This window comes from Aspergillus karnatakaensis, assembly GCF_047715665.1.
Source record: "Aspergillus karnatakaensis strain CBS 102800 unplaced genomic scaffold BJY04scaffold_38, whole genome shotgun sequence".
Classification (NCBI taxonomy): domain Eukaryota; kingdom Fungi; phylum Ascomycota; class Eurotiomycetes; order Eurotiales; family Aspergillaceae; genus Aspergillus; species Aspergillus karnatakaensis.
Window position 1 is genome coordinate 227185 of NW_027395750.1, and position 17528 is coordinate 244712.

General features: G+C 50.9%; 5 protein-coding genes across 5 annotated transcripts; 2 read left to right on the plus strand and 3 right to left on the minus strand.

Moving 5' to 3' along the window:
- Positions 1 to 1008: 1008 nt before the first annotated feature.
- On the plus strand, positions 1009 to 2651 carry BJY04DRAFT_95306 (putative adenosine deaminase). Its single transcript, XM_073721361.1, has 4 exons — positions 1009 to 1245; positions 1302 to 1444; positions 1587 to 2262; positions 2318 to 2651. The coding sequence occupies exons 1-4, from the start codon at positions 1189 to 1191 to the stop codon at positions 2507 to 2509; spliced, it is 1068 nt and encodes a 355-aa protein (XP_073569214.1). The 5' UTR covers positions 1009 to 1188; the 3' UTR covers positions 2510 to 2651.
- Positions 2652 to 5764: 3113 nt separating this feature from the next.
- On the minus strand, positions 5765 to 8622 carry BJY04DRAFT_193905 (nucleobase cation symporter-1 family protein). Its single transcript, XM_073711979.1, has 6 exons — positions 8594 to 8622; positions 8204 to 8530; positions 8082 to 8152; positions 7768 to 8017; positions 6989 to 7716; positions 5765 to 6938 (listed from the first exon to the last, which is right to left on the minus strand). The coding sequence occupies exons 2-6, from the start codon at positions 8301 to 8303 to the stop codon at positions 6408 to 6410; spliced, it is 1680 nt and encodes a 559-aa protein (XP_073569215.1). The 5' UTR covers positions 8304 to 8530; positions 8594 to 8622; the 3' UTR covers positions 5765 to 6407.
- Positions 8623 to 9302: 680 nt separating this feature from the next.
- On the minus strand, positions 9303 to 13871 carry BJY04DRAFT_220257 (ribosome biogenesis protein URB2; the record flags this gene model as incomplete). The annotated part of the gene is made up of 3 exons (XM_073716814.1): positions 9303 to 12893; positions 12954 to 13796; positions 13854 to 13871. The coding sequence occupies 3 exons, from the start codon at positions 13869 to 13871 to the stop codon at positions 9303 to 9305; spliced, it is 4452 nt and encodes a 1483-aa protein (XP_073569216.1).
- Positions 13872 to 14113: 242 nt separating this feature from the next.
- Positions 14114 to 15262, plus strand: BJY04DRAFT_193911 (MICOS complex subunit MIC10). Its single transcript, XM_073711980.1, has 4 exons — positions 14114 to 14212; positions 14267 to 14351; positions 14499 to 14649; positions 14698 to 15262. Exons 2-4 carry the CDS (start codon positions 14277 to 14279, stop codon positions 14745 to 14747), a joined length of 276 nt encoding a protein of 91 aa, XP_073569217.1. The 5' UTR covers positions 14114 to 14212; positions 14267 to 14276; the 3' UTR covers positions 14748 to 15262.
- A 212-nt stretch (positions 15263 to 15474) lies between these two features.
- mac1 (putative copper-activated transcription factor GRISEA) lies at positions 15475 to 17343 on the minus strand (the record flags this gene model as incomplete). Its single annotated transcript, XM_073716815.1, has 3 exons — positions 15475 to 17027; positions 17084 to 17244; positions 17309 to 17343. The coding sequence occupies 3 exons, from the start codon at positions 17341 to 17343 to the stop codon at positions 15475 to 15477; spliced, it is 1749 nt and encodes a 582-aa protein (XP_073569218.1).
- Between the last annotated feature and the right edge of the window lie 185 nt (positions 17344 to 17528).

Here is a 17528-nt window from a genome sequence, read left to right on the forward strand (position 1 = left end):
AGGCCCGGCTCCGAGAAATCCGAGTCCATTCAGTTTCTCCGCCCGCTTGGTTTTCAGTGTCTACGAAGCGTTATGTTATCATGATAGGATATCTGGCCTTTGATCCAATTTATCCAGATATTGGAATGTCTGCCCTACGCGAGCCCGGGCCCAGGTTCTCTCCACACTTATAAAATGGCGGGGGCCTCAATTGTCCGTTATATCTGAAACGTCATGAAAAAAGGAGCTGTTTGAACACACTGGCACTGCTCCAGAGCCGGACTGTGCGACAGGGAAGAGAATACGAAAACGAAAGTCGAGCCCTTCGGACATGGGGATGTCGTGTGCTTCGGATTGTCCACGGCTTGCGAGCCCTACTCGCTGATGCTTTTTCCGCTCTGTGTTTCTCACCCCATCACCTACACCAAATGACCAGAAGAGGTCGCAATAGCAATAGCTGCCAGGTCGGGTCTTTGCTTATTATGCAGAGCGATTAGATGAGCCGTGGATGAAACTTGCTAACCCTATGCATCGTCCTTTGCAAGCACGCTGTTGGTCGGCGATGCCGGGCAGGGTATTTATAACGAGCACTCATTGTTTTCAGGCCTACTAGGTAATGTTCAAATCTTCGACTCACATCGTCTTTATTACCATTTCTTACCATGCACTCTGATTATGGCGGGACGACGTAGGGTTATGACTCGGTATGCTACAGATTTAGATCTTGCCTGATGAAATACGCATAGATACTTGGCTATGTAAGAACGCAACTTCGTCAAAGCGCCCTGTACGAAATCAAGGGATGATATGATCCGCTGGGTTTGAAACAATCCTGATATGCATGTCATTGCAGGAGTGGGTTGTGGGGGTTTCCCAATCGATCGGGTCTGTGTAGATCATTCGGAGATATTGTAGGAGTACTCAAATCAATCAAGTGATTGATCAAGGGATCTTCCGGTGTGCAATATGAGAGTATACCTAAACAAATGTTGTCAAAAGCCGTGCCTCGGGGAATGGTGACAATCGCGAGCGCTGAGAAAGCACCTGCATGCATAGCTCTTTTCTCGTGATCAATTTCCTTCCTCAACTTCATCCGCGCTCCCGTCTCCCCTCTTCACTCCTCACTCCTCGACAGGTACATACGTATCTCCCTCTGCTCAAAAATCCTGTAATCTCGGATAACACGACTGAAATTAAGGTTTCGTGACGATGGATCTTTCGAAACCGGTGGATCCGCAATTTGCCATTGCTCTCCCGAAGATCGAGGTATGTCGCGCCCACCGGGTTCGGAGCAAGCAGCAATCTGACATCGTATGATACAGTTACATGCTCATCTTAGCGGAAGCATCAGCCGCCAATGCCTCCATGAGATTTGGCAGAAGAAAAAAGCCCGTGATCCGGAATTCGACGTCGAAGACCCGTTGGTGATTATGCCGCCGGGGAAGGTGGATTTTTCGCTCAACAAGTAGGTCTTCCCTCTCTCCTTTCTGGATCTACATATGGTTTGAGCGAGGGTTCTGTAGAACGAGTTTAAGCCTGTGCCATTAGTATATTCGAGGGTATGGGGTTGCAGGATATGAGACACAAAGCTAAACTGAAAGGTATAGCTTCTTCCAGGTGTTTTCTAAATCCATATACCACCTCGTGAATGACCTCGAAAGCATTTCATACTCAACAACCTCGGTCTTACAATCTTTTCTTAATGACGGCGTTCGTTATCTAGAGCTCCGCACGATCCCCCGGGCGTCACCAAACTCCCTCTTCACTCGTGACGAATATCTCTCCACTGTCCTCAATACAGTCGCATCATTCGTGTCCCAAAACCCCGGCAGCATATCGGTATACCTTATCCTCGCTGTCGACCGTGGTCAACTGATTGCTGATCCAGCGCACGCTAACGAGATCATCGACCTAGCCATTGCCAACCGGCACCGCGGAGTTGTCGGTGTCGACGTCTGTGGAAATCCAACAAAGGGGAATATCTCATTATGCCGAGACGCCTTCGCGAGGGCCAAAGCACATGGCTTGGGGTTGACCGTTCACTTTGCTGAAGTTTACTCGGGCGATCTGCGCGATGAGTTGCAGACAATGCTATCGTTCTATCCTGATCGTCTGGGCCACGTTATCCATGTCCCTGATGATATAAAGCAGGAAATTGTGCGGAGGGGACTCGGACTGGAACTGTGCATGTCGTGCAATGTACACGCTAAGATGTTCGATGGAGGATTCCTCGATCATCACTTCGGGTATTGGAGGCACGAGGAGTGCCCGGTTGTTCTTTGCGTAAGTTCACCTTTGTCCTGAAGCAACCACATGAGCCGAACTGATATGTGCTTAGACCGATGATATGGGCTTCTTTTGCAGCCCAGTCTCGAACGAGCATCTTCTGGCTGCGGAACACTTCAACTTGAGCCGGAGCGATTTCCTCAAGATCTCTCGCAAAGCTGTTGAAGCAATTTTCGGCGGAGACGAGGAAAAGAAACGTCTCAATGATATTCTCTGCACATTTGAATCCGAATACGACCAATGAATTCAACTTTTATTGTCTGTTAGGTCGATTGACTTCTGTTAGATATCATCTCTTCGTGAATTCGTGAAAATATAGTACATGAAAACGATCCTTCTCAGCCTTGCCAGCGGAACTTGCCCTCTCTTAGGGTCTCAACCACACCTACAGGCATGAACTCTCGGTTCACTGCCGCCAGGTTGCCATACCTCTTCACCATCCCCTCGCGATATAGCTCCGCCGTCCACTTCCAATACGGAGACATTTCATGCCAATGGTTGGAGATGGTCTTCCCCGAGTTCCCGGTCTCACTCAACGTAAGGTTGCCCCGCATCCCAGGTGTGAGGTTGACATCGATCTGATCCGGGATTCGAATCAGGTCCAAATAGGCTTTCAGAAGCGGATAGCTGAAAGTCTCGGCATATTTGATATACTCTGCCTGGGAGAGAAACTCTGTCGGGAGGTCATCGCTGCTCTTGCCTCCAACCATGAAAGCCCGGGGATTGCGGGGTCCATTGGTCTCAACGAACTCTTTCTCGGAGAGGTATCTCGACTCTTCCTCGAGGAACGCCTTTTGGATACGACGATGTGGGGTCTGCTTAATATCCTCACGCATGGCTAGGAGCGGGATATAGGGATTGTGGAGATTGAGGCCACCGAGATCGATAGGGAAGTAAAATACGCCCTCAGGAAGGTCGTGGACGTCGAACCGCTTGGCAATCATTTCTCGCAGATTATCGGTCACACCGCTGCCTTCGCTGCCGGGAAACAAGGTTCGTTCAATGTGATTGAGGGTGGATATAGCCATGTCAATGTGGTCTCTCCCGAAGCAAATTGCTGGTTTGGCAAAGTTGTTGGCAAAGAAACGGCCGAAGTAACTGTTCCAAGCCTGTATCCAGGCAAAGACGCTCTTGCAGGCTGAAAGCTGACGTTGGAGCTCGGAGATGTGCTCGGTAACCTGGTCTTGATCTATGATGAAGCGGCGCTCTCGAGAATCTAGCTTCAGAAAGCCCCAGCGAATGTCACCAGAGGGTAGCAAGGCTTTCTCTTGAGGATGAACTGGAGTGGGGGTCAAAAGCGGGGGCGCTTCTTCACCTGTTCCCTCCCAGTGCACAGTACCGGTCTTTTCTTCGTTGAACTCCAAGCCCATAACTTTGGCGAAACTAGTCATAGCGGTCCACGCTTTCACACACGTCTCCTCGTGGCCCCAAAACCAGAAGTCATCGTGCAGTCGGTATAAGTACGCGCCGTTGGTACTCTGGTTTACTGCGTAGTCCATACAAAAGAGCACAACTTCTCCCATAAAAGTCGAAATCGTGTGGCTCATTGGGACCCCAGCTTTCCTAATGGAAATATTGGCATTGGGGCCGTCATGGACAAATCTCAATGGTGCCTCGAGGAAAGTTCGGAAGAAGGTCAACCAGTCCTCGGGGACGCCGAAGTAGGAAAGCACAGTGAGCACCGTGCTGTGAGAAAGAGACGGGCCAAACCATTTAAAGTCGGATCGTATGGCAGTGAACTGACCGTGTAGGCTTGTGTGCAAGATCGATTCCGTGAGAAGCAGGTGTAGGAGGGAATGCTTAGTTTCCAGAGCATTCTTCTGCCGAGTTTGGTCATCATCTCCATCATCATCATCGTAGCTTGCCACACCGGCTTTGAGCGAGGAAGGCAGCTGCGTCATAAAGTACTCATCCTTATAAACCTTCTGTCGATGCTCGCTTATAGTGTTTGTCGACTGACTGATACCGATGAAGTAACTGCGGCGTAGCCTGTCATGCTCGGGGATTTGATCGCGTTGTTTCTTCCAACCGCGCGATTCCAGGAAAGTGACAAATGCAGAGCGGAAGGCCACGGCCCACTGCAGGCCCAGGTATTGGAACATGAGACTGTCCAGTAGATCCTCGTCCATGAATACCCTATACTTCCCGTTGAGTTGACGGCGCATCTCCATGGGGACTCCCTCCTCAGGCCAGCTCCAACCGTCCAGAGAGGCAAGACGCATGTTCAAAACGTCAGCAACCTCCTGTGCAACAGCCGGGTTTCGCACAAGCTCCCTCAGAATGACCATCTTCTCTTTGGATAGAAGATCAGATTTTAGCAGAGACTCGGACACCCAGGAAAGATCGGAAACGGTAAGCCAGGTCTTTTTCGCTGAGAGCCCTGTCGCAAAGGATTTGATGCTTTCACGAAGTTCCTTGAGCGCTTGCTGAGAGAGGGCCGTCTGTGTAAACAGGTTATCGAGGTATGTACGGATTTCGTCCGCCTGCACATCAGACTGATTGAACACGATCTTCTCCCAGGTCTCTCTCTGCTCGTGCATCTCCGCACGTCCCACATTCTCCAACCCCTCAGCACTCACATCGCCATTTGAGGAACTGGCGGCGGCTCCAGAAGCCTCCAAATCCCCTAACCACTCTGTCACAAGGGCACTATAGAACGAGGCATGATCATGCGCCCGCTCCATGTACCTAATCTCCCCTTCCAGCTTCTCTATCCACTCCCTCAAACTCGACTCTGAAACCGACGGGTCGTATTTGCCCTGCAAGAGAAATCGACGTATGTTCGCATGAACTGCACGCTCGGTTCCATTCTGGGGAGCAGTCTCAAAGGACTCCGCATCGATATCGAGGTCCTCCTTGTCAAACGCATCATTCGGGTGTCCTTTGAGCTTGGTGACGCCCTCAAGGAGGATGCGGGCCTTGCTTCGGAGGTCAGAAGCAGCAGCAGCAGACTCAGTAATCTCATCTCGGCGCTTGTCGAACACAGCACGTTGCTTCGAGAGTTCCTTGATCTTAGTGGTGGTGATGGAGCGCAGAGTCTGAGGAAGAGCACCGGTAGCAGCCATGTTGACTCGTTGGTGAAGAAATGGAATACAAAAGAGGGTATATTTGGAGTTGAAAAGGAGTAATGAATGTAACTGAAGCTGTGCTGAGAACAGATGGTGAGCAAAGAGTTCGCGCAAGGCTGAACAGACTGAGAGACTATTCAGCGATGTTGAAGAAGAAGAAGAAGAATGTTCAAGACAACGACACAGCAGCCTTTATACCCCTCCTCTGCAACCTCAAACGAAGCTAGCAACAAGCGAGAGCTAGCACTGAGTTAGAACTGAGTCAAAGGTGAGTCAAATGTACAGCTATCTTGTGTAGAGAATCTGCTGTTTACCGATCTGTAGAAGCTGATTTGACGGAGCTTTGTACGCATGACGTCATAGCTTGCCTCTTTTGGTCCCCGCCCAAGCGAGCTGCAACTGCAGAAAGAGCGACGGAGGGAACAGCTCAGAGCTCCCGACAGAAGGAGCGATCTGGACCGCTGTAAGGGAAGGAGTGATGGGGCTCCGGATGCAATAAGGTGCGGCTGTGTTTGCGGGCTCCGAATCTGTACTAGGGTGCTTAAACGGCGGGCACTGGGCAGGCATCCGAATGGCTCCGCAGGGAAACTGAGGCCTAGGACTACCTAGGGATGACAGGCGTTAAAGGTGTCTATTATGCGGATCCAACTCAACAGCTCACACCACGTCGTCTGCAGCCAAGAATGCGTCAAGGTGGTGCATACAGTTAGCACGGGGCGGGATAAAGTCATGAACTTGGGTTAGAACTTCCTGCATGAGGGCAAGAACGAGATTGGGTTGGTTTTTGTTGGTTGCTTGATCAGGCAGCTTCCAACTCTGTGTTACGTTGATCTGTACAGTTTAGGTACTACATACGTAGCTCCTGCGCAAAGAAAAGTGCTTGGTGAAAGGGTGCTGCAAACGCAGCCAGAAAATCCGTATCGAATTCGCTCTAAAGCATACCCTCCGCCTTTTTCAGAACGGAGTGGGCTCGTAAAGGTATATTAAGATATCATGGTCATCATCGAAACACAAAAAGACATGTGCGCAGAGCGGGGGTCGTCAACAAACAACATAGCAGCAGGGTATAACACTCTATGCCACACCCGCCGACCCCGCCTTCGCACTTTTATACTCGCTGGACCCCTCAGTGCCAAACCCAACCGCCTTCCCGGTAGTATGGATGTCTTCAGAGAAGTCTACATCCTGCCCCTCTGTCTGGAAATCGAGGTCCGTGTTGACTTCATTCCAGGTATCGCTAGAGGCAACGACAGGGAAGAACCGGGTGAGAATAAAGTACATCAAGGACGCGACAATGAAACCGGAGACGTAATTGACATTGTAGATGTACTGCGCGCCAACGGGAACATCTCGGCCTACAGCACCGGCGAATCCGACGATGTTGATAAGGATTCCGGAGATGTAGGAGGCATAAGCTTGCCAGGAGAAGCCGTAGAAGAAGCGGTAGACCGAGTCCTTTTCGCCGCTGTAGAGGTCCTTCACGACGAGGTAACCCTTGCGGACAAAATAGTAATCGCAGATCATGACGCCAGCGATAGCGGAGAGAAAGATGGAGTAGGCGGAGAGGTAGGTGGTGAATTGATTGGAATCGGAGACAAGGTGCCACTATCGTTCTGTTAGCTTTGTAGAACAGTAAATGTTGAGAGAGGACGTACAGGGTTCATGGCCAAGCCAGCAGCCGCGCAGATGTAACTGCCCCGTCGAATGTTGATGTATCGTGGAAGCAAAGCGGTCATGTCCGTACCAGCGGAGACCGAGTTGGCGGAGATGTTGGTTCCGAGCTGAGCCAGAGCAAAACCAAGTCCTATGATGAAGATGCCAAAGCGCTCAGCCGAGCTAGCTCCCTCGAGGAACCTCCCCAGGAGATCCAGAGGGTTCCAGATCGCGTCACCACCAAAAATCACAGCAGATGAAGAGGATGCGATGATACCGATGAACGAAGTGATACCGAATCCAATCGGAATGGTGAACAGCTGCGCCCACAGAGCATCTTTCGGCTTCCGCGCAAATCGTGAGAAATCAGGATCGTTCATGATCAGAGCAGCAAAGTTGCCCATACAGCTCATGAGCGCCTTGACGACCGCCCACGCCAGCTTACTTCCGTGGACTGTGTGGGATTGATCAACAATTGGACCGAGTCCGTTGGCTCGAGAAATAGCCCAGGCAAAGAAAGCAATGGCGGCGATGGGTGAGTAGATCGACTTGACCATAAAGAGGTGACGAAGTTGATGAACTGGGAACCACAATGCCGGTAAGGAAAGCAGCCAGAAAATGAAGAAACTGACGAAATCCTTGGTGGTGACACCTGCGCTCTCGGGGATGCCATTGGGAATGTTCTCATAGCTCGGCCAGATCGCACGAATCATCAGCGTAATACATTGGCCTGAAGCTATGTTAGCTATTTGGATGAAGGGAAAAGGGCCATGTCGCTTACCTCCAATAAACCCCTGCACACCGTACCAGATGATCGCCATGACCGTACGGTTCAGCACTGGCCATAACGAACCCCAGACTCCGAACGAGGACCGACAAACAACCGGGAAGGAGATATGGTAGACAGCACCAATGCGACCAGTCAAACACACAAAGCAGGCGGCGAGAAAGTATCCGAACCAAACACACAGCCATGACTGCCACCAGGACAAGCCATCAACGATCATAGAAGATGAAATCATCCATGTATTCTGAGCAGCGGAGAGATTAGCTTGCCGCTCCACGTGTCGGACTTCGGATCTAAACTATACTCACAATATTGAGTGAGTCTGCAATCCAAAACGTAACGAAGTTATACCACCTCCATTTACGGCGCTCGGGCTCGACTGCATAGTGTTAGATAGCCATGCAGACAGCGGGAGTACGTCAAGGCTTACCTGGCTGCAAATCATGGTTCGTCAACATGAGCTGGGTGTTGGTCAACCCCGGCATCGACTCGACCTCCAGCTTCTTGAGCCATCGCTGGAAATCAGGCATTTCGGCGGATATGTGCGAATAAAGATGTATGAACAGAATAAAACAAGAAAGATGGCCGTCGCTCTTAATAAGTTCAATCCTACCTCCTACCTAGCAGGAAGGAAGAGAACTACCTAGGTAGGTAGTAAGGTGTGATCAGAAATTATGACGACACTAACCAACCATGTATCAACAGCCTGATCCGGAAACCGGGCACGGACTCGAGGTCTGGGAGGCCTGGAAGGAGACTTGTCAAGAACTCAGAAGTGAGCGACAGGGGAAGCAGCTGAGATATAAATGCTCTGGCATACCTTGCAGCTTGTCAACGGCCGTTGGCGCATATCGTCATCGGCTGGGGAAGTGTCAGTTCACGCAACCATCGCAACCATCCACAGGCGAGCGATGGAGCTCCTTCCGATAAGGAGGGCCGCGAATTGGTCAAAGGATGAGCTACCAAGAGGCCGATCGGCCACTGGGGCCCTGGCATTGCCATCCATGACAGCCCTTATCACCCCTCCGTCAAGGCAGGCAGGGCAGCGATTGCGATATTCGCACGACTAACAGCAGTTGATGCGGGTTGTTATCAGCTTGCGGTGGGCCGTTCGTCGCCTCCGCATTTTCAGCTCCGGCCAGTGAGCGATAAGAGGGTCGTATTTTAGACTATTTAGCCCGACGGGGCGTATCTGCTTCCGCGGATTGGTGCCTGTCTGCTGACTCGATCTGATCGAGTAAAATGATATGCTATCGATAGACCCTCAACCGCAACCCTACTGATAACTTTCTTTGAAATTTGAAAGATTCTCGAGTCGAGGCTCCCTGGACCCCCTCGCGCCCGTGGTCACATGCTCCTCACGTGGGAAATCCCCCGGCTTGGCCTTCCCCTTCCGGAGTCTGCACCCCTCTCCGCTCCGCACATCGGAGCATACCATAACCATACGATGCTACGAAATACTCTCGAACTTTGATAGGAAACTCGGCCAATAAGAGCTGTTTATTATATATGTACATATTCTACGGTATCTACCCCTTGTTCCACCGCCCGAACTTCATGTAATCATCGTAGAGCGTCTTGAACAACGCCCGCCCGGAGATATCAAGCCCTGCGTTCAGTGCCCGCATTGTGTCACGTGACATCACATCCAACACCGAGTAAAGACCGGGCAACAGCGCTGCCTTCACCTCAGGGTATAGAGCACCGCGGAGAGAGCTCTGTGCATAATCTTGAATCAGATACTGCAGATACTGCCCCGCAATACGCTTGGCCTTCTTCGTCTGGTCCGTCAAACCCTCGTGGCTGACACCTCCTGGCGTTGGCCGTGAGACCGCTGAAACAGTCGGGTCACAGAGCGAGGTAAGAAGTCGAGTGAAGTGAGTAGCATGTTCAGCGTTCAATCGAAGGAGCCAGTGCGGCTGGTTTTTGTGTTCTGTGCCGGCCTTGCTAAGTCGACTGCGCTTCTTGCCTCGAGCAAAAAGGCAATGAAGGAGGCGCTGCATGGCTGGAAGGATGAGATGGAATCGGCCGCCCAGCTTCTGACGGTGAAGGCCGAGAAGCAGGCCCACCAATCGGCATAGACGGATATAAATTGTCCCAGAAAACTCGGGACTAATACGAGGTCCTGCGCTTGAGGCGCACACGGCAACGGAGGAGAGAATGCTATCAATATTCCATTGCGAGATGCTGCGTGGGTGACTGCGAAGGAGCACGTCCAAGCACTCTGTGGCAAGTACAAACTCTTGAAGAGACTTACTTTGACACAATCCCTCGGTAATGGCGGTACAAACAAGAGAAAGCTCGTTCGCTTGACTGCTGTCCTTGTCTTCGGTGGAAGGTGCCGCAGCAACAGCCAAGCCCGCGATAAGCAGATGATACTCAGCATTCTTGCCAACAAAGCCCAATTCGCGAACATCCCTAGTCACGCGAACCAAAGCATTCGAAGACATTCCCCGGAACCGTTCGCTCGTTGCTCGGATGAATAGTTGCTGCTCCTCGCTGTACATGTGTTGAAGAGGAAGAGATTCGGCATATTGTACTACAGGATTTGTAAGGCTTTCATCCGAATCCTGCGTGGCGAGAACCCGGCGTCTGATAAGCCTTCTCAACGATGATTCCGAGTCCACTGTCTTCTCGACATAACCCTCGATTTTCGATAAGAATTTCCTAATCTCAGCATGATTTATGGCCAGGTCTTCGAAATCCTCAAGGGCATCCAGGGTCTTGATTAGAGTGACGGTTTCTTCCAGGGGCTTCTTCTTGCACTGATCCCTAGCAGATCGCAAGTCAGACACCACCAATCCAAATAACTTCTCGCGACTAACGGCGAGGTCTGCGACGTCGACAAAATCGCCGAGCTGTTCACGGTGAAGCCACAACTGAAACAGTGAAATCCTGAGGAAGAAAGATTGCATCGAATCGTGATCAATGAACTGCAACTTGGAGACGTTGGACGACACCTTGCGGTACATCTTCTTGAACATCTTGCGGCGGTCCCCTTCAGCTAGCTGAAGCAACTTTGCGACAACTGCACGATGCAAGAATCTATATGACTTCATAATTTCGAGGTCGACATCGGCGCCTTGCAGCGAAACTGCTTTAGCTATAGCATAGATCGGTTCCCAATTGCTTGTCAATTGGGCCGTTGATTTTGGCATATCAACAAGTTTGGCCATGAGCGACAAGATTCCAACCGCAATGTTGGGACTATCGTTCTTGTGTGGTAGGACATCCTGTAATGAGTCCAGCAAGGCTCCCCTCTGATAGCGGCTGATGAGAGGCGCCGGGACTCTCTGTAAGCTCTCGATGTAAAGTTTCCGATCGATAGCATCCTCCTTGATCCGCTCCGATACAACAGCAATCAAGTCAGTCACTATGCCGGGGGCGGCAAGAAGATATTCGTGTGAAACCACGCTAGCCCAAGCTTGTAGAAAACGTGCACCTGACGAAAGGTTCTCCAAAGTTGACGATGACGATCGATACTGTGCCGCCGCCAAAGAAAGGATGTGGGTAAACAGAGAGCGTCGTTGCTCACTCTTTATGTGATTCCAAAGCTCAGGGCTTCGGACAAGACTCAAAAAATATGCCAAGCAAAGGACAGCTGGTGAATCGAATGAATCTAGGCGTCCATTCCATGCAGATTTCATCGAGTCAACAGCATCCGTTGTGGAAATCTTCTTCGTGAGTTTCAGGATTTCTGCCATCAGGGACGACATATCGTCGCCGTTGTCAGTGCAAGGTGAGCGTCGCAGGACTGCAAGGATGAGCTGGTGTGCCTCAATACATTCCAGACGTGCACTGGCTTTCTGCACCGCCTCTTTATGCTGACGCTTGATTGACTTCGTAGCTACCCCGGTCAGCTTTGTTATGGATGGCGCAAGCCCAGAATCAATCCTTTGGACGTTGTTCTCGATCAGGTTACGAGATAACTTCCATAGCCGCCAGCGCCAATGCACTGCCTGACCCGAAGAAAGTGTCGAGGCAACCGTGGCCATGAATGATTCGAGGCCCGGATTATCGTCTGTGAGGTCGATGGTCCTTTTTCTGAGCCCGGATTCAGTAATAACAAGTTGTGCATAAGCCCCTCCAGAAACGGCGAATTGATCGCTACTGCCGCGGATCTCCACCGCAGCTGCGCGCAATTGGGCAGAAGCGAGGTTTAGATTCAATGGATTGCGCATAAGCTCGCCATACGCGTCGCACACATCGTCATCTTCCCAAACCGTGAAAAGGCTCAAATTGCTGTTTTTCAGTCTTGCTTCTTCTATGTCGGCGAGTTGCTGGTACCATATTTCCATAAACGTAGAGAGATCTCTGGCGGCAGTGAAACCTCGTATTAGAGGCAAAACAATACCAGTCTTTATGATCTTATAACTACCATGTGTGGGGAGTTCGCTTTGACGCCAGTGCATATTTACCTTGCTCAATAAGGCCTCCAGGTACTTCTCCGAGTCCGCAAGCCCCGAATTCGGTAGGAATATATCTACCCCAAGTTCAATTAGCAATGAAAGGAGGCCCCATTCCACGGATAGATGATCATCCTTGAGGAGACCGGTATATACGGCGTGTGTAAGCAGGGTGTGCAGCGACAGTTGCACCTTTTGCTTGAGGGCGACGCGGAAAAGCTGCTCCAGGATCTTCACAAAATTAGGAAGGTATGCGGCTGCGCCCTCTGATTTCACGAGAGAGTATGCTAGCTCAGCAACAGCCACAAAGAGAGTCTCCAGCCAAGGGCCCTCGTCAGTTTGTCTTCGAAATGTGTCACGAGGGACAGATCTTGCAGCGATATCGAAAAATTCTGGGATGAGATCGGCCGTGTTCCAGGAAACTTTCTTTAAAGGCTCATCCGTGGCACTAGCGGGTTCGGAAGCACATAGAATGGGCCTGAAAGTATCCGAGATGGGTTTGACGGAGCTCCAATCCGGTTCGCTAGCAGTATAGTCGATGCCCGATCCGCCTCTGCTGAAGAAGCCTGTGCGCGCCGGCAACACAACGTGAAGAGCAATTAGGCGCTCGACGCCATTCAACACATGGGCTCTCTCGTCGGTATCGAGTTGAGTTGCGCGCACGCAGTGCAGTAGTCTTAAAGCGCGCTGGGAGCATTGGGCGGCGAAAGATTCCTAGAGACGGAAATTAGCATCCTCGTATGCATCACCAATAAGCGCTTGGTTTAGGCGTACATTACTAGACCCTTGATCTGAATCGTCTTGACGGTGCGACCTCCACTCCCAGACTTCCAAAAGCGCAGGCAGAACGTAGAATAAATGCTGCAATTCCGTTGTCTTTCTTCCGGACTGAAAATGAAGGATCGCAATCGACGCGAGTGTGAAAAAATTGCCAAGTGTGGTCGCGATCTGCTGGGGTTCACCCCTAAGTGCATGCCTGAGATGAGAGCCGGCAGCCTCACTAAGGGTATTCGTTCGATTTTCTAGTGTGACAAGACTATACAGGCAGTCCAGAAGGCGGGTGAACGTCAAGAAGCACGAAGCCGGTGTCCGAGGCTGCTCGTCAATATCCATCGCATTTTGGTCATCGCCATTTGTCCTCTTTCGCTTTGTGCCCTTTCGACCGGCCTCGTTCGCGCGTGATGATTCACTCAGTGTATGGCTGGATTCGGAATCTGAAGCAAGAAGCTCGTTCGTCCCTTCCGCAATACCGGTAAGTACATCTTCAGTCAAGTCTGTTATCGCATGATCAACGATTCCGAGGAATTTCTGATCTTTGAGGGTCGATGCTAATGTCTTGGGTGGGATGAGATCGATAAGCTGCCGCAATAAAAGAAAGGAGGCCGGTTCGACTCGGTAATTCTTCCCAGCTTTCAACTTCTTCAATAACCACCTTAGGACCCATTCTTCTTTTGGCGCCGCATGGATCGGGATATGAGGGGCTCGGTTGATCTCCGGGTGGGTTGAGCAGAGCGATAGGTCGAGTCCGATAATTTGCGCGGCGTCGTTAAGCTGAACGTTGGGGGACGCTGTGCCCTTCTCGAGCTGAAGAAGAGCCTCCTGCGAAGGGCGCGGACGCTGTCTCTGCATATTAGCATAGACAATGAATCCGTAGCGTAGCGGCTATAATCATACCTCTGGTAGTGAAGGCATCCTGAATTTGAGGTGAAAATTCGGATGACGAGCAACAATTTCCCTCACGTTTCCTTCGTCCGTTTCCCCAATATTACCAAGGGGGATACCGCATCGCCAGACAGAGACATCTAATAAACTCTGTCGGTGTTGTTTGTAGTTCTCCCGAAGAGAAAAAAAGTGGAAAGTCTGATGGAGAGCGGGCAATCCACCTAGTTTTTCTGACCGCCTTCCTTACTCTCGGGCGGAGCCAGAGCTCGAAAACCGCCGCAACCCGATGTCTCCTTGACGTCTTGTTTCCTTTACTTATCTATATCTATCCCAGCTTCACATCTCGATCCTTTTTTGCTGCTTTTGCACAAGTATGTCATCTTCAACTTATTGACAGCCTCCGTGTACTAACATTCTACCTCTAGATCGATCGCAATGGCCGACTCAAACAACCCCCAGCCCGTTGCCCGCTCGACTAAGCTCGTCAGTGAGGCCCTGCTCAACGAGAAGGTACAAAGCTTCGCCCACCTTCATTCATTGCTGTGAACGACTCTATACCTTTTCAGATACTCGACTCTACAGGTCTACGGACAGGACAATCTTGAGATTGGTTGATTATTCGGAGCATCCGGCTAACACGTGCTTTTGTCTATCTAGTGGGATCGTGCCATCTCTTCTATGATCATTCGCTCCTCCCTCGGTCTGTCATTCGGTGTCGTCTTCTCAGTGCTCCTCTTCAAGCGACGGGCTTGGCCCGCGTGGGTCGGTCTCGGTTTCGGTGCCGGACGTGCTTGGGAAGAGGCTGACGGTATGTTCATTCCAGATCGCGAATGGCGTCGCTAATATGGGATCTTAGCTTCTTTCCGCCGTGGGGACTCCCCCGTCAGAGACGCTCTGCGTCGGTAGATTGGTCCGATCATGCAATTTGTGTATGTATGATACCTGTATAGCTGGGGACAGCGGTTCGGCACGGTTCTTTATAAAGTTTGGTAGATAATCGAGTTCTCGTTTATTCTGCAATTTCAGCCCGATTGAGTTGGCTATTGTACACTATTCACATTCAAGATCAGTATGTAAAACGTCGTACTAGCGACGACCTATGTGCTTTCCGTATCTAAATACAACCATATATGACTGAAAAACACCGGTCGTACCCGCGACTGGAAAGTCAGTGCATTACGTCCATAACGCGAAGAGACGTCAGACGACATGCGAAAGATAAAAAAGAGCGGAGATTGAAAACTCGCGCTTCACGGGTCACCACTGGGGATCGGTAACGTAAAGCCCAACGCTGGGGGGGTGAAACAGTGTGCGGACGATTGAGAGAGACTGTTGACTACTCAAGATATCCGAAAAATTCGCCTAATAACTTGGCAATGGCAGGGTGAGAAAGAAGATAGAGTATGGGACAAAGGGAGGCCGGTCGGCTTTTTTTTAAAAAAAAAAAAAAAAAGAGAGAAGGGAGATGGTACACAAACACAAAAGGACCAACAACTCCAAATCCGACAATGGGGGGTATCAGGTCATGAATCGTCCATAAGCATAGGTAGAAGAGCTTAAGCAAAGTGAGCCAAGACTGGGATAAGTGCCACTCAAAGTATTTCAAGCGCCAGGCTATGATAAAGCAGCAATGCTAATTATTTCCATGAGTTAGACAGCCAAGGCAAGTGCAGCTTGGGCCACACTGGCAGTCACCGGCCTCACCGGCACAGGCGCCGGGCAAGCCGACCTGATACTCATAGGTGTAATAAGCATCATGACTCATGAGAGGATTTTCTGGGAAGGCCTCAAGGTTTTCGGCGGCAGCTCCGCCATCCAACTCGTCACCACCGGAACCACAGCACTGTCCAGACGGCATGGGGTCATAATCAGTGGTCAGATGGTTAATGGGATCGATCAGAGGTTGGTCAACAGGGGGTCCATTTGCGTGGGTTGTTCCGTTAGCTTCGGGGGCCTGGAGCTTGTCTCCATCTTCATCGCTCTGCGAATCTTCGGCAATGATACGACCAATTTCCTGAACATGCTGCACGGTAACATCGTTATACGGATGGTCGGGGCACGCGTAACAATTACACTTGGGCCCACAGCTACAGCTATGCGCAGTGCCACTAGTGTGTTCCGTGTACCCGGGATGAGCGAAGACAGGATGGCCAACAGGTGCAATGGGATAAGACTGCGGTATCGAGATCTGGTTGAATCCTAAGCTTGCGGGATTGCTATACTCTGTGAATGGGTGTTGGAACGATACTCCAGATAAAGTATGATGGAAGCCATTGGTACTGCCATCTACAGAGTGCAGGTGCCCGTTCAGGCCTGAAAATCCTTGCCAGTTCGAGGAGGGTGCCTGCGCGATCGAAGAGACAGTCATGGGCGATGCAGCAAACACGTCTTGGATCACTGGGCTCTCTACCTTGATCGGACCGCCATGAAAAGAATCTGAGCAGCAAGAGCTGGTTGTCTGCGAAGGCGTAGAAGTAGTAAGGTGCGGGGGTGGCTGAGCATGTGAGCTCTCACGACGGGAACTTGAGCAGCAGGGGCCGGGTGTCTGAGCAGGTAGAGATGTAGCGGATTGTGGTCGTAGCTGAAGGGGGGCTTCTGATATTTCACGACGAGAGTTTGAGCAGCAAGAGCCCGGTGTCTGCACAAGAGTAGAAATTATTTGATGCGATGGCAGCTCATGAGGAACAGTTGAACCTTCAGGACGAGAACTCGAGCAGCAAGAGCCAGGTTTTCGTGCAGGCATAGAGATAGCAGGATGCGACGGTGGCTGGAACGTGTTCGTGAGGCAGACTCCGTTTGGACTGGCACCCGTTGTTGAGCCTATGCTATTGGAGAGGTTGTCAACTGCGGTAAAGACATTCGGCTGCGAGGCAAGACCGTTGTTAGTGATGTAAGGATTCTCAATTGGCTGCGGTTGTGGTGCGGGCACATTCAAATCTGGATTTCCATGCTGAAGAGCGAATTGGTGTAGTTCTGGTATAGAATGAAGGGGTCGAGTGGCCTGTTCTGGTGCTACCTTCACGCTTTTCTTGCTAGATTTTTGGATTTTGCTCGGACTAGGGCTCGCACTCGCGCTGCCAACAGATCCAGTAGTTATGTTGATGGGAAGTTGAGATACCGGGGGAGTAGGCCCATTCTCGTCTAGCAACATTTTGTAAACTGGTCTGCACAGACAGCCCGTACCGGCTAGATATAGAGCAGTTGGTTAGAGACGGTCTAAAATCTAGGTCATAGAAGCATACCTTTCGGAATGGCAACCATGAAAGCGCATAACTTCTTGCAGTTACAACTTCCTTGTACATGGGGGCATTTCGACAACGGACGGCCGGCCTTGCCAACACTGACCATCAGGCGATCGAAGTGGGCGCATTTGGACGAACGGTGGCCGCGGATACAGGGCTCACTGAGATACAGTCCAGTTTGTCAGTGTTGTGTTCTTCGAGTCGGTAAATGCGAAGAAAGCTTACCACGACCATTTGATTCCGTTCTCGTCAAAAGGCATGGCGCTTGCTAAATATCGAGACAAAGGAGACTTTCGAAGGTATGAGAGAGAAGAGATGGTGTTGTGGGGTGTTGATAGCACGCAATGGCAGGTGATGTACCCCACGATGAGATCGACAAGTTTGCGCACAGCTCCGATCCTTGGAGGACTAGACGAAGACAAGAGGTACCGACCAACAGCTCAGC

Coding starts and splice junctions, on each gene's coding strand:
- BJY04DRAFT_95306 (XM_073721361.1), top strand. CDS start 1,189: ATGGATCTTTCGAAACCGGTGGATCCGCAATTTGCCATTGCTCTCCCG. Junction 1,246..1,301: donor TTGCTCTCCCGAAGATCGAG/GTATGTCGCGCC, acceptor CGTATGATACAG/TTACATGCTCATCTTAGCGG. Junction 1,445..1,586: donor GTGGATTTTTCGCTCAACAA/GTAGGTCTTCCC, acceptor TGAAAGGTATAG/CTTCTTCCAGGTGTTTTCTA.
- BJY04DRAFT_193905 (XM_073711979.1), bottom strand. CDS start 8,303: ATGCCTGATTTCCAGCGATGGCTCAAGAAGCTGGAGGTCGAGTCGATG. Junction 8,018..8,081: donor TTGCAGACTCACTCAATATT/GTGAGTATAGTT, acceptor TCCGCTGCTCAG/AATACATGGATGATTTCATC. Junction 6,939..6,988: donor CTGGCTTGGCCATGAACCCT/GTACGTCCTCTC, acceptor ACAGAACGATAG/TGGCACCTTGTCTCCGATTC.
- BJY04DRAFT_193911 (XM_073711980.1), top strand. CDS start 14,277: ATGGCCGACTCAAACAACCCCCAGCCCGTTGCCCGCTCGACTAAGCTC. Junction 14,352..14,498: donor AGGCCCTGCTCAACGAGAAG/GTACAAAGCTTC, acceptor TTGTCTATCTAG/TGGGATCGTGCCATCTCTTC. Junction 14,650..14,697: donor TGCTTGGGAAGAGGCTGACG/GTATGTTCATTC, acceptor ATGGGATCTTAG/CTTCTTTCCGCCGTGGGGAC.